Raw genomic sequence first — 27,455 nt, 5'->3', positions numbered from 1 at the left:
CTTGCCTAGAACATCAAACAAAAGAATATTGCAACAGAAAAGACAAAGTTTTCTGTACATTCCACAAGGTTCACAAATTAGCCACAAATTCCACTGTATATCTAGAATATTGGTTCAGAGCACTGTGGAAAACTATGTAGCTCCGCTCCACATCTGCCACTAGAAGACAGCATGAGATGAAAAGTTAAGGGCTCACCAGAGGGATTACAATTCATCCTGGAAACAGGAATCTGTGTGCATGTGTACCAATAAGTGTTCAGACATTTCACTTAGAACCACAAATGTTAGCCGTATAGTGCTGGAAGTCAAGTGATCACCAGAGTCAGTTGAAGCATGAACATCTGTACAGAATATCACAGCAATTCACTTAATAGTTGATGAGAAACTTCAGCTTGGACCAAAAGTGTGGACTGACCATTTCACAGGCCAACATTGCCTGCCAGAGAGTCATGCTGCTGCTGCTACAATGTCAAACATATTCTCACAAAAAACAGGTCAATTACTGATGCTTTGTTAGGTTCCTTTTGGCATCTCATACTGACCCCAATGGATACTTGACTAAAAACATGTTCAGGAACAATAACCAAGCAACTACTTGTTTTTTTAGACATGATTACATGTCATGGTTTAGGTACCATAGACATGGTTAAAATGATGGGAAAAAAGGTTTATGCAAAAAAAAAAAAAAGTTCTCTGTTGAAAGTTACCCCTAGGGTCTCTATGAGATATAAAAGGTACTTTAGAAAGAATCAGCATTTGACACCATGGGAAAGAGAACATGCTAAAATGGAAAACAAAAATCATCCCTAACCATGTCCCCATTGGCTCTACATCTACAAGTCTCCACAGTTCACATTGTTTTCCAACCACAACTTAACTAGCTATAGAACTCAGAGCAATGATATGTCATATATTCCACACAATGATGCCAAGCAATGTCTAAAAACCATTGCTATAAAAGATTTGTATTTGACACAACTTAAATTCATAGAAGTCTGAGATAACAAAGCATTCTTCTAAAAGTTTAAGTGTAAGATACATGTAGCTTCAAATTACACAAATCATTACTCACATGAAATGTTGGAGAATAATTCCATAACAGTGTTTTTCTTTTTTGATATTGCATTAGTCAGATTTCATATTCAAAAGACGTTCCACAGGCAGAGAGTAACATTTTTCAATAAAACACTGTATGAGTTGTTCCAAAGGGCCCAGGAATAACAAAGACTTAAACATAACCATCTATTTGAACCTTCCTCTTTACTCAGCCCCTGAGTACTTCTTTTCATTGATGCATGAATAAAAAAGCTTTAAAAGTATGTTTGAAATTAGTTCTTTTGGTTTTACTCAAGGTTAACAGCTAGAGGTTCCTGGTTTATTTAAAAGGGGAGAAAATTATGTGTTCTCATTTACCTTTTCGTGTTATTATTCAAGGAAATTCATGTTTGACATAGTCGGCCTAATCAATTTCTTTGCACAGCATATAGCATTCAGATTTAACACGAACAAATAGGGAATAAATTCATATAATGTGAAGGCTGCAATTACAGAAGTTATTAAACCAAATACATTATGAAAGGTTTGGCCTTTACAAGGGACCATTTTAACATTCAAAAGATAATTATTGAAGTGTTTCAATGGACTACTGACAAAGACACTGTCAACCTTCAAACTGCCCTGCACTGGAGGGGGGATCTAGGGGTAGTGCATCTCACTATTTAACCATTCATGCTTATTTTTATACCTATAGAAAATTTAGAGTTGCCAATTATTCTGAGCTGCATGTCTTTTCACTGTGGGAGGAACCTGGAGTACTTGGACACAACCCACACAGACACAGGGAGATCAGGCAAACTCCACACTGAAAGGCCTGGGGTCAAACAGGGTTTGCCCCACAACCCTCCTGCTGTGAGACAACAATACAAGTGACTGCATCACGATGTTACCCTGAGGTTAACAACTTCCAGCTAATATTGAAACAGCTTCCAGCTAATATTGACTCCTCCCGTTGAGATCAGCAGTGCAACGTCTTGACTCATCTTGATTACTTTATATTATCTCTAACAAAACTAATGGCCATACTCAGTAACAGTAACAATATTGTTTCATGGAAGATTTTTTTGATTTTAACTTTTGCATTTTGAGATAAGTAGTGCTAACACATGTGCAGTTAATGAAAAAAAATCTCAATTCAAGTTACTATATAGGAAATATATGCAAAATATAACATATTTGATGGATGTTTAGATTATTTAGTATATAAATTATAGTATCAGTTGCAGGTGTGTAATTCCCCGAGCAAGAAGTTACCAACACTACAGTAGCATGCACTTCAACCTGAGTTTGTCCAAAAAATCTTTCACATGAACGGGTACTGAGCTTGTTTATTTGGGCTGTGTACTGGGTTTTCCTTAAATGCAAAACTAGCTCCCTCTTGTGGACAAGTTCTAGTCAGTGTATCAAAACAAAAATTCATCAGTTCCCAAATAAACAACCTCTACAGAGGTGACAATGTATGACTATTACGGCATTGAAAATAATCTTTTCTATCCTGTGGCAGCTTATTGTAATGCACACAAGTACACTCATAGCACACAGACACACAAATGCACACACACACACAAAGCAGTGCACGCACACACAGTAACAAATTGGTAAACAGACCAAATTATAAATCAGTAAATAAGGGCATTGAATATCTAACTACAAATTACTTTAAATTACATAAATTACATTAATCCTTCAGCTCTTACACAATATTGCAACAAGCTTAGTGTTCTAAATAAATTAACATAATGGCTGCTAATAGGACAAAATATGCTATTTGGCAGACCACCTTTGCATACAAACCACAACCCTAATCTTTCTTTCAACAGCACTTGCCTATTATGGTAGTCCCCTTTCATTTGCTTGTAAAGTATATGGATGTTATCCTTGTACTTTTTTTTTTTTTTTTTTTTTTGTTAGTAGAAACTAAAGGTAGTGACCCCACATGGGCTCATTGACCATAATAAAAACAATAATGAAAACTTTCCTCATAAACATTATCTAAATACACTGCACTCTGCACTCACAGCCCAATCTGAGCAACTGAGACTAAAGCAAACCTTCTATTCCATGGCTCATGCAAAATGATCAAATGTAGGTACCTGTTGATACTTTTTATAATTTATCCATATGAAGGCTGTTCTGTATTATGGCATTTGGGAGTGATCGTCATGGCTTTCTGGCCTTGTTCTTCAAGGAATGTTGTTTCTTATATGGAAATCCTGTTTGATTCCTAGTTAGTAGTCTCAAAGAACATGAAATCCTGTACAGAAAAAAGAAGCGATAACAGAAAAGGAAAGCCATTAAAGTAACACCAATGCGTAATGTGCCAAATTTATTTAGCTATAAGTAACTGCTTAATTTACTGTGTAAACATGCCGAGAGTTTAGCATTTTTAGTAAATGTCACTTGTGCTAATAAAAAAAAAGTAGCTCTGACAAGCTGTTTTGCATTTGGGAGATTTGGTGTTTGGAGTGGTTTGGGGTCATATTTCCCACAAAATGTAGGCTAAGTGCATTAAGTGGTAGGTACAAGAAATTACCAACTACAAGTGAAGAGTGATACACCACTCTCCATGGAAACTGGGTTATATAAGGTTACTGCATCTGTAACAGCCCCATCCTGGCAAAAGATAATTTGCTTTTTGTGAATCCCAAAAATGTACACAAATGTACAATCATAGGTAATTGTGTTAGTTTGTGACAAACTGACTAACAGTAAGATAAAAATTCTTATTGGACTTACAATGAGAAAACATGCACCGATCATTACAGCCTTCATTCTCACATCAAGATCCATAGGGAACTGGATGCCAAAGTTGTCTGAATCTGTGAATGCTTCTCGGAGAAGTCCTGTCCACTGCTTACTGATTTTCCCAATCTTACTGACTTCATCCATTGTCAAAATCTGGGGAAAGAGTTACAGACAAGACAAACTGCTGACATCTGTTGGATAAAAATCCATCCCTAAACTTGTTTGGTTTCATTGGACGGAGATCATGGAACAATTTATAATCCCATCAAATTGCAGCTTTTTTGCCTGCTGCCACAGTAACTTTGGATCTGTATCCCCAGCAATCAGTTCAAAGCAGCTAGGGAGCAACCAGGATGGTAATATCATGCTTCAGTTACCTCTCCTCTGGGTCTGGTAAAAGGTCTGTATCACTGACCCAAAACCGTTTCACATCTCAGTCTAATAAAACCAACTGAGGCGTGGAACAATGGCCACACTGTACCACCCCAGAGCATGCCCTGTGTGATAGCTTCATCCAAGCTACAGCACGCTCTGATTAGAAACATATTCCCTGCTTCAGAGCCAGAGGAGGATGCCTTACGAAAAAAAAAAAACAATCTATATGACCAAAGTGAGTGTCAGTGCTTTGATATGTTTTTGCAAATTTTTGTATTTAGAAAAACCCACCTCAAAGTCAACATCTGGAAGGCAGCTCCATCCACAGAAGGGTCCATGGATCTTCAGTACAGGCTCCTTGTGTTCATTTGCAACAATGAATTTGGGAGAGAACGGGTGCCACTGTTGTATAATGTACCCCACTATGTTGCCAGGGGGAGCTTGCACTTCCAGCTGAGTGAAGGATTGTGGGAGAACAGAGTGACTTATAGCTATATACTTAGTAAAAACACATTTTTGAAATACATGTAAAACTAGAAGATGTGAGGTGGAAACACCTCGAACACTGTAATTTCATAAACACAGAGCGAGCATGTCTAAAAGTGGTTTGACTCACCTCTTGTAAGCAACAAGGGAAGAAGCAAGACATGCACTTAAGTGGTCTGGTGACGGTGATGACCTCGTGTCCAAAATTGTCAAGGACACGGATAGTGAAGGAGCGCATGGGACCGCAACACTGACGGCTCAGACAGTCGTTCTCCTCGACAGCATAGAATACATTCTGACCCATGGTGTTACGGACTTCATATTTGTTGTTACTTTCAAAACCAACAAGGGCTGTATGGAGGAAAAACATAGTTATAACTCACTCATCCTGTCAAAAAAAAAAAAAAAAACTAGCAGAATACACATTTCTATACTGCACCTTCTACAAGCTCAACCTTCTGTTTGATGAGTAGCTGATCCACCTAAGAAACCAGATCATCACACATGTTGGATTAAAACTTATTCATTTTTGCTCGTCTTAAATGCTGCAGTGAAGTCGGCATAACATGCCCAAACTTTGCACCTGCCCAGTGAAACCATATTCCTGTGTGGGCTTTTGAGCTGTTAAAATAGAGCAGTCCAATGGGAAAGTGGAAGGTATCAACGCTGAGGTCAAAATCACATGTATACCCGATTAAATTAATTATTCCTCTCCATATCTGTGTGTCGGCTATAGTTAGAAATGCAGGACTTTCATACACACTTACAGCACATTATTAATATATCATTCAGAAATAATCAATATACATGTACTCATCCAAAAACAGATACTCCTCTCTTAGTGTAATAGGTAGACAAAGGGTAAAAAGCAACATTTAACACTATTCCCACTTTTTTTCAGTGTCAGCTGAGACGACTGTATTGGTCAATGATTGAGTATCATAATGAAGGTGATGTTAAGGAAGGGAAAGTGACAGCTGGGTGTTTCTTCTGATCCTAACAGACAAAAAACAAGATACGTCTCTGGACTAAGTGGCACATTGCATTATGGGTAGTTTAGGAAAACAACAAACTAAGAAAGAAAAACAGCAAAAACAAAAGAAAGATGACATCAATACTTACTTGAGTCAGGTACTCTAATCCTGGTGGACAGCCTGGGATTCCCGGACTGGGCACATTATACATATTCATTTTGCAGACTGAGACCTGTTGATGAATAAAATATTTCAAACAGAGATATAGCGCCATCTTGTGCATATTTAGGTAATCGTCATAAACAAGTGGGGATTAATATTAGCGACACTGGGTAATATGTTGTTGTTTTTATTATTTAATCTGTCAGAGTAGCCTGAACAGCCTGCAGCACTGTGACTCCTGTGTAGGCCAATGACTTGATTATTTACAAGCAGCACGTCCACAGCCTGGGGGAGCCATGGTGGGCGACACACGTAAAATCTTGTTTGTATCTGGAAGTACCGGGAGCCACCGCAATGAGAAAAGAGTCCAGCCTGGTTTGTTTACAAGTAAACAATATGTTCGAACCCACTGTTTATAAAACGCAGGTCATTTCAGTGCAGATCTCTGTGATTGAAGTTCTATATGTTTACTACCAATGACTATTTCTGCTGCTAACAGAGACCACACAGGTTTTATTCGGTCACTTTTTTTTCCATCCAAGAAGGATCAAAAGCGACAAGCTACCGGCATGAAAGTCTGACGTCACGGTTTATATTGCAATGAGAAAAGCCACTCAACACACCTCAAATCAATATTACTCACCGATATTTCACTTGCTACTTAAAATAAACCCAGGCCACTCCGGAACAAAGCCTACGGAATAAACCTATAATCTTATTGGTTTGACGTCATCGTACTTCCCATCTCTTTGGACCAATGAGAAGATCGATGTGTAGCACGTTAATAAACAGAAGACAGAGATCAGACTAGAACGAGATAGAAAAGATCAGACCATCACTTATGCGCACAGTTACACTGTAGTGTAGCATTTAGCATAAGGGAAGTCTATGGAGGGTTTCAGGAATATTTACAAACATGATTAACATAATACAAAGCTTAAGTGAAAAGATTTGCTCCCACATTATATGTAGGGCAGAGGGATAAAACAATCAAACAAAAACATTGTTCATCATCCATATTTTATTACAAATGGACATTTTTCAACCCTGAGTGTTGTGTTGTGAATTAATTCTTATTCCAGTGGAAAAGACAATATAACTTGGATAAACTCATCAGAGAGGATTGTTGCAAAGATTGTTGCTGTTCATGCAAACTTAGTAGAACTTCTATCATTAAACATCAGTTAAACTTGCGCTTTCAACTGCACTGATCACATCATTAAACCACAGTTTGTCTGTAGGGCCCTCATGTTGCTTCTCGCGCACAAGACTGTTTTTAAAGCTATGATTAAGCTTTGACAGAAAGTGCTATTGTGTTTTTAACATCAAAAATGCAAATTTAACAGTGCAGCGGGAATTTTAAACTTTCCCAAACACTGATAAGATTTTGCAAGTCTTACACACACACACGGTTGTGTATATATAATATTTGAAACGTTTCTTATATAAAAACTGTGCATTTTTGCATAGTATATTTGCATATGAATACATGTTCACTCAAAGGCAGTATGGTATTTTAATTTGGATGTGGAATTCACTGAGCATCCCTGGACCAAAAACCACAGCTTAGCTCCACACTGGAGGAAAGTGTCAGGGTAGCTTAGATAATAATTCAGCCAAAAATACACTTTACAAATAAACCTGCTTGTTGACAGTTGTTCTTGCATGAAAAGAGGCTTCGAAGCTTGTTCAATTTAGATAATGAAGCATTTTAAGACTTAATGTCTGCGCAAATACACGTATATCTCAAAAATATGAAGCATGGTGGTTTTTTAGAGTGGAAAACATCATGGAGTTAATAAAAAAAACATCATGAACATACATTTCCAAATATCACTAACTGTGAATATGCAGTACATAAATACTGAATGAATGCTATGCTTCAAAAAAGCATGATCTTCTGATGGTGTTACATAATGTATTATAGCAAACTACATGTCGTAAGAGACACTTACATTGCAGTAGTAGAGTAATACTTCACAGCTGTAACCACAAACCTTTGTTCCACGAGACTGTATAAACAATACAGACATGATGCTATAATTTCTCTGGATATACTTCACTTTTTAGTCTAAACAACATTTACAAACAAGAGGGTTCCATCTGACATGATTCAGGTGGAGAGTCTAGAAAAGGTTTTATGCAATTATTTGTCATCATCCCTGAGTTTTGTCAGTTATCCACTGAATTGTTATTTCATATAGAAAATCTAAACGTTAAATTACCAGCTATCTAATTGAACAGATAAATGTATTAATGACAACAATATAGAAAAAGAACAACGTCACAACCGTGTCCATTAAGAAGTCCCTACTGGTAAGTAAAGCAAGTAAAGGTGGTGTCTGTTGATGAAAAGTAACTAATGCAGAAAAATGTCCTGTGGAGCAGGTGACCTTTGCATGCAGTAAGGATTACAATATAATTTATGAAAACACAAGGGTATTGTCCAGAATATAGGTTTTATTATTATAGGTTTTTGTTGTTTCAAAGTTGGGTTGAGTTGAGCACTTACATAGTGACACATACACTGTTTATAAAACATTGTTAGTAGTTAGTTAAAGTAAATCATAAGGTTACACATTGTAGGACAATATTATAACAGAATCTGAAAAGGCAAAAAAAAAAAAAAAACTTTACACAGCTCATGTGCACTTTATCTAAGTTATTATAGTTTGTATCCACTGGAGAGCAGTGTTGAGCTAATGATGCTCAGCCTCATGGCCATTACTAAGAATAATGCCGAATTTGCCTTTTCAGTCTAAAACAAAATAGTCACAAATAGACACTCACAGATGTACACACAATACACACACAAACACGCGTACTATTCTGTTACAAATGACATGACGTTGTTGGGTCGAGGATCCTTATTTGCGAATACAAATTACCTGATTTCCTCAAGCACTACTGATTTCTCCAAGAAACACTAATGAGAACAAATGATGACTTGCACGCAGATCTGCTGACACTTCAGGCGCAGACAACTAAAAACATGTTTTAATTGATTCATGTTACAGTAATTGCTTATAGTGACCTGATATAGCAGGGAAAATACTGCATATACAGTTTCTGCTTCACAAATAATGTTTGAATGCATTCAAGTATGCATTCATGTGTATATATATATATATATATATATATATACATATGTGTGTGTGTGTGTGTGTGTGTGTGTGTGTGTGTGTGTATACTGTTCTGATATATATTTAATTAACCTTTAAACATATTACATCCAGTGAAATAAATCCTTTTGACAGCACAAAAAGACCACTGAAACTTAACTTAACTTCTTCATCAGTGAGACCAAAGCAAAGTAACATGCAATGACTTTGAAATGATGGCCTTCTCTGTTCTCATCTGCATAAACAGACTGAAGAGTCAGGGTCTTTGAAAACCAGTCAGATTGTCTCTCTGACTCCAAGAGCCAAGTTACTCCCACCAGAGGTTTCTGTTGTGTGTGCGTGTGTCAATATGTGTGTGTTTCTGCGTGTACATCACAGAAACACACACACACACACAGACTCTGCTCTCCACATTCCTACCTGTTTTACAATTTTTCTGTTTGTGTTTTTTTTTTTTTACATGAAGGTGGTGCTCTTTACCCGCATGGGTAATCTTTCGTGCACTCCTAACGAGGTTGTCATATTCAGCGCATAATGAGGAGCCTAAAGATGAATGTAAAAATGCTTCCATTATACCGCTTTCATCCGCTTGTTCATTAGGTTAGCATAAGGTTACAATACATTACTCTAGTCCCAATATTCCACACACAAAATTGCATGTGTCACTGAGGGGTTGTGTATTAGTTTGCCATGATAATCCTCATTCAAGTACACACAAACATACACAGGCACACGGTGTTACCTGCCCAAACTTAACCCTTAACTGAGCTGCAACATGACACTGAATCTGAGCCTACTGAAACTGACTTTTTCATGTAATGTTTTCAGAACAGGTCTTATAAATTTCCACATCACAAAGGTTTGGTAATACAAAATGTGTGTACTTCACACCCACATGCACACAAACAATGCAGCTCTTGTGCATCTTTTCATCATTCGTGGATGATTAAATTTGCCACATTCAATGCTTTTGTTATCCCTGTCTGTCCCTGTCTCTTCACCTCTGCCCATCCCTCACCTCCCTCCCTCTTTTTTATTTCTCCCATTTCTGCACCCCTGTCAAGTGCTTTGTTTGCTATGACTTTCCATGTGGTTATCTGAGCAGAGACAGTATGCATCACCCTGGCGCAGGACCTCAGTTTCCACGGCAACTTTATAATTGTTTTGGATGCGTTCCAAACGCCACTGGATACCACGGCATTATTGATGTCAAAAGAAACATGTATGAAATGAGGAGATGTGGAGGCGTCCATATGGTTCTGAACACAGCCTCATGCACAGCCATTTAACCGTTTTTCAATGGGAGTTTTGTAGTACCGCTGAACAGATCCCACATGTGTTGCATATTTCATAATTTTGATCTTTCTGTATTACAAAGGGATAATAGCACACAATGCAAGTCACTGAACTGTGCAATATTTCCCCTATTCATGTCATTAAGTCATTGTCACAGTATGCACTGCTGTGTGGAGTATGGCAACCTTACTGAACAATATGTCCTTCATGATGCATTAAAAAAAAGAATAGTGAAAATGAGAATGAACTTCATTTGACCACATGAAGTGAAGTAAAAGACTACGGCAACCAAAAGCTTCTTCAGTAACCATGAAGCACATCGCTGCCAGCCTCATTCACTTCAAGTCGTCTTTGTTTTGACAGAAGAGGCAGTATGAGTTATCCCGGCGCTTGTCACTATAAACATATTGTGACCCCCCCAACCACCCCCCACAAGCTCTTTCTCTGAACACACACACACACACACACACACCCTTGCAGCACCTCTGAGCCATGAGCTGTGGCCACATTAACCACTACGCAGCAACACTCATTAAAATAACATATAGTGTCAACAGCAGTGTGGCCCCATGTGAATAAACCCAAAATGCTCCACCTTCACTCACAAATTCACATACATGTTTTTACATCAGAGCATTTCCCTCTGAGCCACAGATTCGGTTCTTACTATTGCTTGTGAAACTTTGACTTTTTTGACGTTGTCATATAACAGAATATGTGATGAAAACAAACTGAAATAAGGTCCTGACTGATCTTTTTCTTCTGATCTCAAGCCTCCCCTCCCTCTGCTTAATTTATGACCTGTGAGGAGGTACCCAGGGAGTGAGAAGTGAGTGAGACTGGTGTGAAAGCCCTGAATAGAGCAGGGGCAACAGGCCCTCCAAATAACACAAAAGAGGCACCGTAGCTGTTTGGAGGGAAGACAAGGCTTCGCGAGGCACCGTCTTCTGCGCTGCACAGCTCCCATACTGGCACTCACACAGTCTTTGTAAGCTGAGTTGTTATAAAAATACTGTAAAACAATCATCACTTTAAATTTATGCTTAGAAAACCATCCATAAGGTCCATGTGAAATTTAAATAAGATCCATACTTTTTGTCACTGACATTTATTCTGTGCCCTCTCATGGTTGGCTAAAAAGGATGTTGATGCTGTTATATGATTATATTTGATCTTTTAATATGATATAAGCAACCAAACAAGAAGAAAAAACAAAGGAAAAGCTGATCCATTTCATAGTGAGGGCCAAGAGGAGGGAAAAAAAAACAGCACAACAGCCGATCACCTCTACTGAGGGCTCGAGGTCCCTGCTGAGCCACAGGAAAGTGTCACCAGCCTTCGTGAGTTTGCTGTCAAGTGCCGGTTACTGACTGTCAGCTGCAGCTAAAAATGATTTCAGAACCCGGGGTTAGAAGTTCAGCGCACTGATTTCTCCCCAGACTGAGGGAGGAACACTGTCACCATTGCCAGGCCTATAATAATTTATTCCCCCTCAGTCAAAATTCTGTTGGCTCCCTGTTCCTCTGTCTGCTTCTTAGTTTCCCACTCATGGCCATTAGTTAGCCTCACGCGGGGCATGTAGAACTTTCAGAATGATGGCAGCTTTTTGTATAACAAAACTGCAGCAGATATTCATCATTATGACTGTACTGAAGGAGGCACTATTGTTGAACATCTCTGTATGTACACAATGTGCCAGATCTAACTGCATATTTCAGCATTATTGAGTATGGCAGTATAAGCACAGAATCTTCTTCCTTGTTGCTTGACATAAACTTGAAACTGAGTTGTTAGAATAGATTAATAAAAGCATAATAAAATAACATACGTGCCAAGTTTAGATATTTAAAAGTCATAATAATTTGAAACTTTTTGGACATTATAATCCTCACATATTGGAAAAACATTTTTCCATGCATAAAATGGATTTTCTCTCTTCCTCTCTCTGTCATCCTCATCCATCTATAGCAGGGAGTATGTGCAGCCGTCTGCAGACTACAATCCATCCCCAAACACTGGAGATCACAAAGGTGTTATTTTTCAAAGCAGGCCTTGTCCACCTCCTGCCGAGGTTGTGCAGTTGCGGTTCAGGGGAAGGTGGAAAACTTCTGAGGCCCTGTTCCCCTTTCACCCCCCTTCCTGTCGCCTGCTTCCTCAGGGGCAGCCCTTTGAGGGTGTCATAACTGTGGCCTGTATAACATGGGTTACTGCTGACGGCGGTTGATCACAGTTGATGAAGGCATTAAAGCAGCTTCTTGTCTCATGGTTTCTGTTAAAATTTTGGAGCAAGGCCTGACCCCCAGACAATTACAAACATATTAATGGAAAAGACACTGGGGTAGAGCAGTCCTGCATTTTGATGTGTGATTGGTAGAGGGTGCTCCAATTCCATGTTTGAGGAGATTATGGTTTGGTGCATTGCAACTCTGCACTTCCACCTTCTTTTCCCCCAACAAAAAGAAAACCCACTGCATCCATTTTGGTTTTGTGACTCTATGTTTGCAAGTTGCCTACACAAAATGAGTCCTCCATGTTTTGTGCTACGCAGTGGTGTCCATTACACAAAACTAAACAACCATGAAGACTATGAAATATGCTGCAAATGGACAAAGCTCCATAACATGCAGCTGTTGCGGTGCCATCTTCTTGTCTTGTGGGATTGGGGGAGGGTATATGCGAGGTAAAAGAGGACAGAAAGCCCTGACAGTGTGCCGGTAATAGCGTAAGAGGGTTTGTGGCACCTTGTACTCACCCCTTTCTCCAGAGAGCCCCTATGGACATGGCGTCCTGCAGGCACATCATAAAATTTGATTGTGGAAAACACCATCACGCTGAGACTGGTAAAAGGAAACGGGAGATGTTTTCATTTTCAAATGTTGGTTATACCATCAAAAGAAAAAAAATAAATTGCTGTGTAGATAACAGTTTTATTGTTTACGTTTACTTCTATAATCTTTGTAAGATTTATAGAGCAAAAACTTTATTTGATTTTGAATGCCAGTTCCCTTTTTTCTTGGGAGTAATTTGCAGTAAGTAATTTTACCAACAAATATTCAATCAAGTATGACTTTTTTAAAGTGATGGGCTTTTATCAGTATTTAGTTTACAAAAAACAATAAACAAACAAAACCCCTTTAAAAAAAAAATTATTTTTCCTGCCTTTCTTCCTGTCTTTTTTTGCTTGCTAATGACTTTATGTTAATCTCACTTGGACACTTTAATTTTCAGCTAGAATCAATTATTGTCTAGCTAATTTAATAGTGATTTTATTTTTTTTAAAAATGACATTTTTTACAGGATACGAACCTCAGGGATTATTCCCTGTTTATATTTGCAAATGCAGTGTAATTTGAAAATACCTGTTAAAATGCAAGATAATATTTTCAATTTTATTTTTTTACGTTTTGTATTTTTAAGGTGTTTATGTTTACTTATATTAGTTTCTAAGTTTTAGAAAAAATATTTTATGATTTAAATGTATATAATAATTTAATACAAATTTACATTTCTGTAGAAAAAAAATGCCCAGGGAGATAAACATAGTGAGTAGAAGGCCAGCATTAGAGGTTAAATGAGAAACCGCTGTACAGAAAGTGTGCTGTTTCTCCCTGGCTGTGTTGAACTTGGCCCATCCAGACAAATACAGAAAGGTGGCCACCTTGCCCCATAAGAGTCAGAGTCAGTGCAAAGTGCAAAGGTCATTGTGGTTGAGGATTTCTCCCCAGGCTGCACATCATGAGCTGCAGCATGTGGATGATGTGCTTTGTGTGGACCTGAGCAAGATCAGTGTTCGCACAATGCTCCTCTGTTGTTTGCGCTGTGCTTCTATCTCATATTCTCATTCTGCCCTCCATACACACAATCTCACTCTCACACACAAACATATGCACACACACAGGTCTCTCCACACAGTTGGAAAGACAGGGGTCACTGACTGGATGCTCCCAGTTGAGTACTTCAGTGCAGCCCTGCTCTGAAACACACATATACACAGACGCACAGACACACACCTACATGCACACACACATTTGCCCATGTAGTGAGTTAATGTATTTTTCCATGCTGGCAACCCTTGCTATGCCTTGGTTGTGTTGTAATCTACATCTCTCCCTGAAACGAGAGTGGTAAGTGAATGGTTTTCTCATTAATTAAATTTTAAGTAAAAATAATTTCACAAAAATATTCTTAGGGAGCTAAGAGACTGCTGTCATTGTAGTTAAGAACAATAAACTTGGTAGTGTTTTTTAATAGTACCTCAGTCTTTACTGAGGACATTTTAGTCTAAAAAATGTTTTCATAGTAAGTTAGGGATGAAAGTGAATAAGCTATTCCCTAAGACGTTCTTGGCTTCTCACTCCACTGTCATCACTACTCCTAAACACTATACATAAACTAGTGCACTGCTCCAGAACAAAGCAACTTTCAGCCTTGAATCCTATTTTGGGATCCTGTAAAATGAGCAACTTCTTTCTGAGGCTGTTTTTGTATTTATTTTACAATAATTTGACTTTAATGGCTCCAGAAAATTGAAATCAGATACACAAGCATTCATTAGCCCTATAAAGGTCGGTGCTGCAGTGAGATGGAGAACCTATAAAGGCACTATTTTTATTATAGTCAAATGTAAAAACCTATAATAAAAATAACATTTGTAAAAAAACAAACTGAAAAGTATGAAAGGAATGATCAAATTATAGATGAGTAATAGACTTTACTCTGAGAACTTTTATGGTTTCTAAACTGATAGTTCTTGGTTGACAGATGATAGAATTGACAACATCTCAGTGCTCTGCTGAATTAATCACCAGCATAATGTGGTGTATCGATTGAAAACACAAGTAATCCTCCGGCCGTTAATCATTTGTGTCAAAATCAGATAAACATAACCCAGCAAGGCGGTGCAGGAGGGTGCAGAGGAAGTGGAAGCATGAAGAACAGGGAGGTTGATCCCTCTGCTGCTTTGACATTAGGCATCCATCTACTGTGTTATTCCTTAATCTGATTCACTTGGCTGCTCAGCAGACCAGTGTTGCCTGTTGGAAAGGTTTTGTATCTATGATGGATACTATTGTCAGAAATGCCAAGGTCAATATGCAATGCAGCAGCAAAAAAAAAAAAAAAAAAGAGAGAGAGAGAGAGAGAACTTTCAAAAGTGCTTCCCATATACTGTATCATCCCTGCAATCTGACCTTGCTTCCCTCTGTAATAAGATTCAGAGGGAGGATGACTGCTGGGTGCATGCTCATGGGCTGGCAATCTTTAAAAACGGGTCATGGCGCCACAGAGAAAAGGCCTGTGTCATTCATGACAGTATTCAGTGTATTCCTTACACTAAGACAGAGCTGAAAGTGAAGTTGTAGTGTCTGGCAAGAATGCAGGATGACAATTATGTCTTGATTTGAGCATCCTAACGGAGGGGCCACCGTTTGACTTTCTGTGCAAGAGCAATTAGCTCATATTGAGGTGCATCATCAAATCTCCATGTCAACAGATTTAGCGTAATGAAATGTCAATTTTGGCAAATGACAAATGATCGAGGAGAACTTGCCGCACGAGAATTTTTAAACAGTTTGTCAGTTTGACTGACAATGACAGCTTAAGTTACTTTTGCCTCAGTTTATGTGATTAACTCCAACACATCACCATTAAAACTTAATCTCAGCACTGGCAGTTATTAATACTACATAAGGCAACATCTTGAGAAATATCAAAGTGGGATTTTCTTGTCAACATATGCTAATGTAGGAAAATGGCTTGAATATATATATTTATATATATATATATATATATATGTGTGTGTGTGTACCGTATATATAACAACATTTTTCACATGATAAATATAAGACCATAAAATATGTCTATTCTTCATTGAAGTGTCCACTGTCTATGTGTACTGAATTTGATATCCTATTATTTGAAAGATTATTATTTATTATTATTTATTTCTAAGAGTGATTCATTGAACTTATCTATTTTAGATTTTTTTATTTAAATATATTGACAATATCTCTGAGCACTTAATATCTGATGTATTTCCCCCCATCCCAACTGTTCTTTATTCTAATTCTTTCGTCTCTGTTGATTTCTCTGTCATGTGGTGTAATCCACATTTTCTTTGCTTTTGTGTTGACTATTTGGCAACATTTTCATCTATTAATTTGCTTTTGTATTTTTTTCTGTTTAGTATCTTTTTATGATCCTTTCTTTTGGGTCCTTAATATTAATTTATACTTTAAATTTGATGACATATTTGCATGCTGGACTTTGACTAGCTACCAAACTTGTTGCGACCTGGTTCCTACATACGCTAGAAACAGAGGTGAGACACTTTCCATAGATGAATGTGGAAGTAGCTGGTTAAAGTCAAACTCTGCATATGCAACATTTTCAGTCAGTGCAGTGAAAGTTAAATATTCAAGTGCAGAAGCAATACGCAAATCACATTTTTGATTATATTAGGATATTATAGCTATTATGCCCTATATTCAAATTATCTGCCACCCATTTAATAGCTTATCTAACTAATGGCTGATGTAGTTTTAATGGGATTGTTTGATGAGGTGAAAAACAATTCATGTTGAGTTATAACAAGGCCGTTATCACCGAACAAGGTGGACATCACACCATCAAATCCATTTTTATTTTCCTGAGTGACGTAAGGAAATGGCTGCTAACCCAAGTGGTGTTTCCCCACTGAGCCCTCATCTCCAACTGTCCACTGATTTACCGCTCCCACTGGGAAGCCTGACCTTCTCAGTCACCAGGGGGATGACCCACCTACATACAGTTAAATATGCTCACAGGAAGGAACCAGAAAGAAGAAAATCATGTTGTTAAGACTCTATACCAGCCCTGCTGCCTCTGCTCTGTCCAGCTTCCTTATTTTCTAAGCCCACAGAATAAGAAATACCCAAAGTCTTGGAAAATGACTTCAATTAACCATAATGTTAATCACTATTGCTCAGAACAAAAGTCAAGCTGAGAAATCCCTTGATGGAAATTGTTATAATTGCCCTAACAACGGGGATGAATATTTCTCCCTGCTTAATTACATGTGACTTAATATTTAAATATACCATTTGTGGGTTTTAAAGTATCTTAATCACAGCCATTAATTTTAAATATCTAGCATTTGGAGTGGCGGGGGTGCAGACAAACACCTTTTACAGTGTGACTGGTTACATGTGGCAGGTAACGTTAGCAGAATGTCAGGTATGTATTATGCACGAGGTGCTGCTGACAGGGCCTGTATATGCCTCGACAAGAACAGGTAATTGTGGTTTCCTGATACAGTAGGAGGTAGGGAGCAATCTTTTACACATAGGCTGGATTCTGACTTGTAGCTCCAACCCATCCATCGTAAACAATGGCACCTTTCAACAAACACTCAGACTGAATGAAAAAATAAGAAAGCTTGGGGAACTGTACTATATGACAAAACATCTTCTATCTACATTAGTCCTATCTACAGTAGTTAAATTAGAAATGAGTTGATAAGTTGGTATGACAGCCAGGAAATTTGTTAGGCCGTTAATTGTTTTTATCAAGCAAAATTGCTAAAGCTTTTATTTATCAAATAGAATTCAGATTCTAAAATCTGTGTTGATATTGTAATAACCTTGTTAATATTGTTAATATATTGAGTTTGAAAACTATTTATAGAGATAAGAAAAGTAGTGATAGATGTTCTATCACCATATATGGACATTTTACTGTGCAACAGTGAGGTGAAAAAATAATCAACATATTGTTCCAAAATGAAAATGATCATATCTTGCCCTTGGCTTCTCTCAGAGAGTTATATTTTGTAAAAATTAGTGTAGCAGTAGCATCATCAAATGTTAAATCCCTACTGTCCCCTCGCTGGGGTCATTTAGGAATTTGCGACATGGTCTCTTGAGAATCAGGGATGGCAGCCCCAGTGTCCTGGCCAGCAGTGAACACTGACTCTCCCAATCTGGACAACTAAATCACCACCTCATCTAATTGGCCAAATCACCTGCTGTTCCCAGACCCCTGCTGTTGTGTGGCAAAGGCCTTCTGAGGAATCAGACAATGTTTGCAAACTGTTAATGTTGTGTTTGGTGACTGTTTGGAGATGCTTACAAAAATGGGAGGATATAAATTATAAGGTCAAGAAAAAAACCTAAATTCAATACAGAGCAGAACCTATTTTTGCCCCTTCGTGCTTCAATTTGGACTGTTAGAATAAGTTTCTACTTTCATGGCAATTAATGCAATATACACAAATCAACCTGACACTGGGATACTGCATTTCAACCACGCTGTCATTTACTGAGAGATGGCAATAAGCTCAAATGCTGCAGGCAAACAAACACACAGACATACATATGGAAGTACACACATTAACAGACAACTGTGAATACATACCCAAGCTAAGCAGACCTTTGGGTCACACAATGTGAGTGAAAAACACAGAGTGGGAGTGAGTGAGCAGCTGCAGAAGCCATGGGGTGGGTTGGGCCTTACGGCGAGAAGCGAGGGCCTGGGGTAGGCTTAGGGGATAGAGGAGGCTGAGGAGGCTGGGGAGGGCTGTGGGGAGACCTAGAGCTAGGGGCCGCCTGTTTAATTGGAGCTCATTTACACAGCAGTGGAGCAAGAGACACCTGAAGGGCCTTCCCTGCCTTATCAGCTAAATAGCTACTTCCAACCACCCTACACAAAGCTGATTCCTCTTTGTGTTTATTCACTAGTTTGTCTCTCAAAGCATTTAGCATAGCATTTATGCTTCTGATTTGCCAGGTTTTTCTCCAGTACTGCCTTAGCTGAAATGTCTGTCTCCTCATTTATTAAAATGGACAAAAAAAAAAAAAAAAAAAAAAAGCTAATAGTCAAAAATCACAACAGCAAAGTTTAAGATTGCTTTGCAACCAGGTTGTTGATATGCACTGTAATCTTTGCCTTTAATATATTATTTAAATTCTCTTTTCCTTTAATATATTATTCTAAAATAATTAAATCAGTTAATGTTGACAGACAATACCCCCATATCATCTTCCTGTAGCTTTGAAGAGAATGCAGAGGCGGTGGGGAGGTGGGGATGGGAGGTGGTGGGTATGATGAGGAGGAAGAGGAGGAGGAGGGAAGTCAAAAGAAGGAACTTACTGTAATCATAGTCATGTTCAATCAGACACCTGCTATTAAGTTGATAAATACACTTTTCCCAGTGTGACTCCGGATACACTGAGTACCCCTAAGGCACTGTTCTGCTCTTTAACTATCTACTCTGCCTGGCTTCTTCACTCCACCACTGACTCTCTTCCCATTAACTGACATTTCACCCAGTCTCACATGATGTCCCAAAATCCATTCCTTATAGGGCACTGTATGATTGACTAAATGTAGTCCTCAACAGTGGAACTGAGAACAGATTTGGTGAGTGGTTTTTCAGGCTTTTGCTGAGTGAAAGGGTAGGGAGTTGAGAACATTTTTAGTCCATTAGTAAGTACTATTTTGTCCTTTTTTCCCTTTGTGCTTACAGTAATAAGAAAAAATGGGAGAAGACTCTATGTGTGTGTGTTGAAGGGTTGGAGGGGTTAGTGTGGATGAAGAGGTTGTTGTGTTTGAGCCAGGGAGGGTGCACAGACAATGCTTATTGCCTCCTTAATTTCATGTCTCGTCTTTTCAGCTTCTGTCGGTGCTCACATGCTGGTGATGAGGCCAAAAGGATGCCTCCCGTAGAGATTCTTACTCAGCACGGTGTCATGGCCGCCACAACACCTGATAAACATTAAGCACAGGCTGTGATACCTAAGTGTCATTATTGTTGTTTATTCATTTTATGTCCCCTTAGTGTTTTACAGCCTCCTTAGCTTGTCTGCAGCTGTTGTTTGGGAAGTGATATGGGGGCTTGCATGTTTTTAAGATGACTGTGCTCTGGACCAGAAGAGAAAGTAAAGGAGCTCCTTTAGCTGACTCCTTTAATTACTCCGTGACAAGTTAACCAGATTTCTTTTTAATCCTTTTTTTTTTATGAGTCAGGGAACAAGTTACTTCTGTTTTAGACGGTACAAAAATGATTGATCCCAACAACAGAACCTTTCACCAAACACTACATGCACCTTAATGAACCATTTATATTATTATTAACTATAGTGCCGTGGAGTATTTAAAAGAAATAACATAAGAAATGAAAAGTCAGACTACACTACATTAAACCAAAATAAATTTTACAATACCACCCACCATTTTTGACCCCCTCCTCCTTTAATCATTTTTATACATTCTCGTATACGGTCCACTATTTACATGATATACAAAACATAACAAGACATAACATACAATTATCTTCTTAAAACTGCATGTCACTGGTTGAGTTGCACACAGTAGTATGCAGACTTGGGTGAGATGTGTTTAGAAGCTTTCACTCGTTCTTCTACTCCTCTATTGCTTTTTCTCTTTCTATCTTTCTATCTATCCATCGTCTGAGTTGAATTCATCATCTGTTGTGAGGGCGCAGCACATGATAAGCATGCAAGCGGGTGAGCCGGGCCGCTATATCACAGGCAATGAATGAACGACCTCACTTTGACCCGACCAGGGGAGGAAAACACATGTTCTGCTGGTCTTAGCTGGCTGGCTACCTGCAGAGAGGGTTGGGAATACCTCCAGCAGGAGGGATGGGGAGATAGAGGAATGGAAGAAGTTTGAAAGCAGGAGCAGGAAGCAGTGAGTTTCTGTGTATCTGTGTGAACATATGTTTGTGTGCATTTATGCATAGATGCATGTGCAAGGCAAAGTGGTCAACCACGCTTAAAAACCTGAAGTTAAGGTAAGTCTGTGTGTGCAAATATATGCATGTGGGTAACAAAGCATTCTCATTTATGCATGCATCTTACCACTTATAATGTTTGTATATGTACTTCATATAGAAAAGCATGTGGATGCAATGTCTTTCAATGCTGTGTGTTTGCATTTGTAAATATCTTATGCATATGGAGAATTGCTGTTTGCATCACTACCAGAAACTATAAACTGTAGCTACCCGGCTGTGTTTCAGTGACAGACTGTGGAGAAGGGGCCTTGGCCTCATGTCTGGACATGGAGCTGGAGAATGTAGAAAAGGCAGCATGTGGCAGTAGAGGTATGGATGGCTACAAGAGGGCGTGGTCACTGGATAAAAAGAGCGATTTCTGTTAGTGGGCTGTGGGATGAAGGGCGGAAAAGGGGATGGTAAGGGGGTTGCTGGAGGCAGTCCACATCGCCTCTTTATTTACTGTGACCCCAGGTCTGCAGGAGGCCTAGGGAGGGCACATGCCAAACTCCCCAGGCGGGCAGAGCTGCCCTGCACTCTCTCTCACCTCTCTGCCCGGCCCTCTGTCTCCAGTGAGATGTATGTCTATTTGGATCCAGGGCTGCATGAGCGACAATGATTGTCCTCATTTCATTTCTTACATATCTGACCGGTCTCACCTGAAATAAGGTTGGGATTTGTTGTGAAGTGTTGTCTTTTAAGGCAGATTTTTTAATACTCAATATATTACTATGTTGTTACTTTTATACAGTCAATTAAGATGAAATGTATAATCATGGTATTATCATTCTATAGTGACGAACATCTCAATATCAAAAATCAACGGTTTTCCAGGGATATTTTGTTTTTGCTCACAAACCTTTCTGCACTTCTACTTCAATAGATGACTTAACAGACCTCTAAACTATTCTTCATAATTATGCACAGTTTTACTTTTACTATAAACCAACGTATGATTTATATTCTTGCAGAATAGCTGGAGGATATGTTTAGACAAATTAATTTCTCAGTCATAAGCAACAAGACACATTAAACTTTAATCTTAAATAAATGTGACACATGTCATTTGAGGATGCAGTTTTAAAAATGTGTAGAACAAATTGTTAAATTATGCATAGGGCTCATCAATCCTTCCATTAATAAACTAAATTAGAAGCAGACGTGGAAGATGATAAGAAAAATAGGAATAAGGAGAAAGAGCAGTGCTTCTTTAAGACGTTAATTATTTAAATGAGGTAACAGATTTTTATTGCCAAGGTGAATTATTTATTTAGTTAAAGCAATTAGGTGGTGGAATTAGAAAGGCAAACATAATTGTACATGTAAACTGATTTTTCTGTTTGGCTCTTTTAATTTTGGTGCTGTGCTGAGCAAACATTGACATAATCCTCCACTATCTCCTGTGTTAATGGCAACATGCAAATATTTCTGTTAAAATTTGTTTCCTGTATAGATAAAATGAGATATCTTTTGAGTCAAAGGCGGGAGAAAAAAAAAATCTATTACTCTGTTTTTAGAAAATGAAATAACCCTGAAGCAATTATACTGGTTCAATAACTAATATGCCAGTTTGAAAAACAATAGTGTTCACAAGGAATGTTTTTTTTTATTATTATTATTGTGGTTGCTATTGTTGTATTTAAGTGCAAACAGCAGAGGTTAGCCTGATGTTGATGTTGTGAACTGACGAGAGGTCTTGTTTAGCAATGGGATGGTTAATTGGTTGTCAAATCATGTCACAGTGTTGCAGGTAACTGAGATGACTTCAAGGCAAATATGTCCTTGTAAACATGGTGCCCTCCTGCCCAGTGAGCTCAGCAGAGTCAGTCACAGCACAGTGGCAGTGCTGAAAATGTCACCCCAAGATGGCAGTCATATTCCATTACAGCTATTCTTCAATATCGTCATGCAGGGCAAATTACAGCATTTTAACAGAGCATAAACTAACAAAGGAAAACCCACAAACTAGAATTATTTTTGTGAGGACATTACAACTTTTAAATTGTGCTTTATTTGTGAATTTGATAATTTAGTATAATTTCTCAATTGCATTTATACTTTTAAAAGAATAAGTGGGAAAGTTCAAACATGAAGAAAAAAATACTTAGAAATAGACGTTTTGTGTTTAGAGCAACATGCTGTGACATATTGAATGACCAATTACTCCACTGTAAAGCTCTGTCCTTTTGAAAGCTGAAGACAGTGACAGAATCTATCCAATTTCAGAGGTTTAAGTACCGAGAATGTATTGGACTTCTATGGGGATGCGAATGAAACTACTGGGCATCCAGCTCAGCTCAGCTCCATCTTGTTTCTTGCCGAAACGCTCTGGTGTGGGCCTGTGGTTGCCAAGCACCTCCTGAGGTGACTCTATCAGATCCAGTCAAGCCTGAAATCAATCACTCACACCCATCAAAGGCCGCCCTGCACGACCATTGTGACTGAGCCATCTGGGCCTCAGTACACTGTCTACATTTATCTCTATGAACTATATGTGGCTCTGTGTGCATGTTTTCTTGTGTGTGTTAACATTTGTATGCATGTGTGCATTTACATAGGTACTGTGGCATATTTCTGTATTTGTGTATTTGCACACAAAGAATTTTAAGAGCAAGATGAGAGTGAGTAAAATAAATCATGCAATTCTATATTTTTTTTGATCATGGACAATAGTGAATGCAGGAGCAGTGGCTAACTATAGCCAATGAGTGACTTAGCATGCTTCTTTCCACCTGTTTGCAGCCTTTCATGCCTCTCCTCCACAGCATCATCCACATGAACTAATTTCACTGTGTGAAAGCCCTACTCCTTTGACCCTGCTTTGGTCAGTCTCCTGGTCTCCAGTCCATCCTTACAGTGCTGAACACTAGCTGCCTAACACTGGCAGGCAGAGTGAAGAGGACTGACACTGAGAGTGTGTGGCAGCTGCCATTGGAGGGCAGTAGAGCACCAGCGCATCCATCTCTATCAAAGTGACCCTGTAGTGTCAGCGGATGACGGAGTGTAAAACACTACTTAAAGCACAGAGACAGGATGGGGGAAATATAGACAGGTCAAGCCAACACTGAACTCCAGTGACATCACATCTGACTGGATCAAGTATATGATACAGGGGGAAAAAAAAGTCACAGTTAATGCAACATCTAAATTAAAATTAGTGATTAGTTTAGTTTTAATAATTAGTTATTGGTGCAACAACAATTTAAAAAATGTCCTAAATAGAATATCATAATTCTGCATCCCATTATGTGCAGTCCCTAAATATGCTAATTATCCAGTACAGTTCCAGTAGCCAGTACTACTTTTTACGATGGTATGGATGATTTCTTGGGAGATTCTATAAGTAAAAAAGTACTTTTCAAGACATAGTACACTAATGTTTATCAGTATATTTAAAAAACAAATAAAAAATATCCAAATGACAAATAAAATGACTGTTTTAAATAATCCACATCAACTAAGAGAAAGGTGTGTTGATTTCAATTACACTTAAAGTTGAAATTATTTGAAATTATGCACATTATTTTTTTGTATTTATTTATGATATTCCTATTTTTAATGTATTTGCTTTTCATTTTCATTTAATGGTTATCTATAATAAGTGATGGACTGGTGACCTGTCCAGGGTGTACCCCTGCCTTTCACCCAAAGAGAGCTGGGATAGGCTCCAGCTGATCCCTGTGACCCTGGTTAAGGAATAAGCAGGTATAGAAAATGGATGGATTGATGAATTATCTAAAATATTCTGGATTAATACCTCTCTATACACCTAAATATGTTTGTATAACCCATATAAAATATGGATAAATTTTTCAATTGTCCAAATAAATATTTGGACAAATAATAATAAACATTAAAACACCAGTTGCAGCACAATGTCCTATATATTTAAGTAGATCTCAGTTCACTTAAAACAAACCAGCATAGAAACTTCCATCTCAGGAAGAAAACATATGTTCCTTGTTTTCTGCTTTCACATTAACATCCATGTTTTCTCCATTCCACCTAGACAGAGCTGGGATGCCCCCGTCTCGAGTGCAGTGTCCCAGACCTTGGCTGGCTCTTTTATGTAAACAGAAACTCCTCGCTGTGAAGGGATCCCATAGTTAAAAATTCCACTTAGAGAGAACGCTGAACTCGAACTCGATATGGGGAGATTCATGTACTTGTGCTAAGTGTTAAAGCTACTTCATGTAGCCATAAATGTTGCCTCAATGCCCAGTTGACTGAAGATAAATAGAGTAAACAATTTAGCTTAAGTCACAAACTTTGTCTCTGCCATTTACCTTTCAGAATTTCTTCAGTTGAATTCAAACAAATAAATATGTGCCTGCACAGTAGAAGCCTGTTGAAATAATTGTTTTCTAAAGACATGGTAATCATTTTTTTTACTATAGTGTGATGAGGAATTTCTTAGGATAAACTCTGAGATATTATATTGTTGCATTTTATAACAAAAAAAATAAAAAAATCTTAATTTCTGCTTTGTCAAATAGACTTTCATGTTATATATCAATTTAAATTAGTCCAAACTATAAAAAGAGCTAAACTGTCATATTTCTTAAAAATGCATATTTGTATTTTCATGTAGCTATGTTATTTATGATTTATTTCAAGAACTGGCCCTGTTCATTGCTTTTACCAGGAACATGTATAAATAAACAATTCTTGATCAGGTGTGATGTTGCCAGCTACAACTTGAAACAGAACTTTGCGTGATGATGATTGCATTTTCCACACTGTTACCATGTTTACACGTGCCACAGGGCAAAAAAAGGACCTTTTATTTCCCTCCTGCTAATTGTTTGATTTCCTGTTGCCGCTGGAGAGCTCAGCATTACTGCAGGGGGAAGCGAGAAGGCCCAGGTTGGCACAGGAGTACACTTTCATTTCATTTGCCTCAAGCACTGTGAGGGGTCCAGGCTAGCACCTCTCTCTGGTGCTTTGTAGAAATACCAAACACTGACATCTGATGTTCTCTGTCTAGACTTTTTTTTTTAGATATATGTCTCTTTTGCCCCCCCCCCCTGTCATCTCAAGCTATTGAAACACTTGTAGTGCGTGTGATGCTTGGCAGCCTTCACTTACTGAATAAGGAAAAGACAGATCACTGGTGTTTGTATGTTGTATCAGACCTTGGTAAATCATACATCTTAGCACTAAAAGTACACATTTTAGAGGGAGAGTGCCACTGTGTTTCTTTATATTCCATATGTCTGTGGAACTTGTCATCGGTTAGTTTGCATAGAAATACGATCCACTCATCCCATACTGATCCCGGTTCTTATTCCAGCAGGTGGTGGGCTTTAAAAGTTCTTGTTTGTAAGCTGCTGTGGGAGAGATGACACATTTACGATGAGCAGCGCAGGCCAAACAGCCTGGATACAGCCAAGCAGGGAAGATTCCCTGCTTGTGGCATGCAGCGCAGTGCAGACTTCCTTCTGAGGGGCCACAACACCACATAGGGTGCTGGACTCACCTACCACTGTTTAATCACAGAGGGCTATTCTCATGCAAATGTATGTTAATCAGTAGACAAGAAGATTGTTTTAATCGGATTGCTGGTTTTTGCTTTGTTTTCCGCTGCCTTGAGAACTTGGGAATGCATTACGAACAAAAAGTGCCGTTGTCAGGTGGCAGAAAGCCAGTAATTCCTCTCGCAGCTTTTTGACGTTAGCAGAATCCCACCAATAAACAGATTCTCTGCAGGGACCTCCGTGGCGATTGGGCTGCAGTTTTACCCCTGAACCTGGATGCTGTCCTGTTGAATTAACTTTAAGAGATGCCGCATAGTTCTAGTCTAGTATAGCTCCCATATTTGAAATGGATCCACAAAAAGAGGCACCTGTCAAAAAAAAAAAAAAAAAAGAAAAAGAAGACATAAAACAAAAAATGTTTGCAGGATCCATCTATGAGACAAGTTCACAACACTAAGTTGCTATCCTATAACAACATAACTTTGGCTTGATACCATTTTCTGTGATAAACAGCATATCCATACTATTTTGAACAAATAGGAAAAAACAGAAAGAAAAGTCTTTCAGATAAGAAATTAAGATTATAATAACATAGTTATAAAAAATACAAAAAAATTTAAAAAAGAGAAGTTTACTTTCTGAATATTAACTCAAAAGTGATTTTCCACTACAGCATATTTCTACAGGAGCATGGATATGAGTAAATTAACATCTGAAGTTGATATGAATTTGATAAAATTGCATTACACTATCTTATGTGATTGTGTCGAAGAGAACTACAGCAGCTGTTGAGTGAATGACTTGTGCCATATCGCCTTGGGTTTTCTGTGACGGATGCTCCTGCCACTGCCAGTGCATTTCTGCCTGACAGCAGGCCTTTAATCCCTCCTAATGGGGATTGTCATCTCAGTGCTAATTTAAATACTCCAACCACGAAGCTCCCCCACCTGGCTAAACTAATCCCAATGCGAAGGGCCCCCTTCCCTTC

At 38.4% G+C, this 27,455-nt stretch overlaps 1 protein-coding gene across 2 annotated transcripts; it reads right to left on the bottom strand.

Annotated features, from left to right (window-relative positions):
- On the bottom strand, nt 1–6,491 carry LOC113121629 (phospholipid scramblase 1). 2 transcript variants are annotated; one of them, XM_026292303.1, is made up of 7 exons: nt 6,442–6,491; nt 5,785–5,868; nt 5,102–5,144; nt 4,793–5,013; nt 4,468–4,629; nt 3,793–3,954; nt 1–3,310 (listed from the first exon to the last, which is right to left on the bottom strand). In XM_026292303.1, exons 2-7 carry the CDS (start codon nt 5,851–5,853, stop codon nt 3,281–3,283), a joined length of 687 nt encoding a protein of 228 aa, XP_026148088.1. In that variant the 5' UTR covers nt 5,854–5,868; nt 6,442–6,491; the 3' UTR covers nt 1–3,280. The 2 variants fall into 2 exon arrangements, with proteins under 2 accessions (XP_026148088.1, XP_026148087.1); XM_026292302.1 differs by lacking the exon at nt 6,442–6,491 and having other exon boundaries at nt 5,785–5,910.
- Nucleotides 6,492–27,455: the final 20,964 nt, after the last annotated feature.

This window comes from Mastacembelus armatus, chromosome 20 (assembly GCF_900324485.2).
Source record: "Mastacembelus armatus chromosome 20, fMasArm1.2, whole genome shotgun sequence".
NCBI lineage: Eukaryota > Metazoa > Chordata > Actinopteri > Synbranchiformes > Mastacembelidae > Mastacembelus > Mastacembelus armatus.
Note: the sequence above shows the minus strand (reverse complement) of the source record. Positions and strands in the feature narration are given on the sequence as shown.

Bases quoted from the DNA above. Each gene is read 5' to 3' on its own strand.
- LOC113121629 (XM_026292302.1), bottom strand. From the start codon at position 5,910: ATGGCGCTATATCTCTGTTTGAAATATTTTATTCATCAACAGGTCTCA. The intron at 5,014-5,101 runs GTGCAGTATAGA...TCCTCCATACAG, and splicing joins GAAGGTTGAGCTTGTAGAAG to CCCTTGTTGGTTTTGAAAGT. The intron at 4,630-4,792 runs GTGAGTCAAACC...TCCTTCACTCAG, and splicing joins TCCCTTGTTGCTTACAAGAG to CTGGAAGTGCAAGCTCCCCC.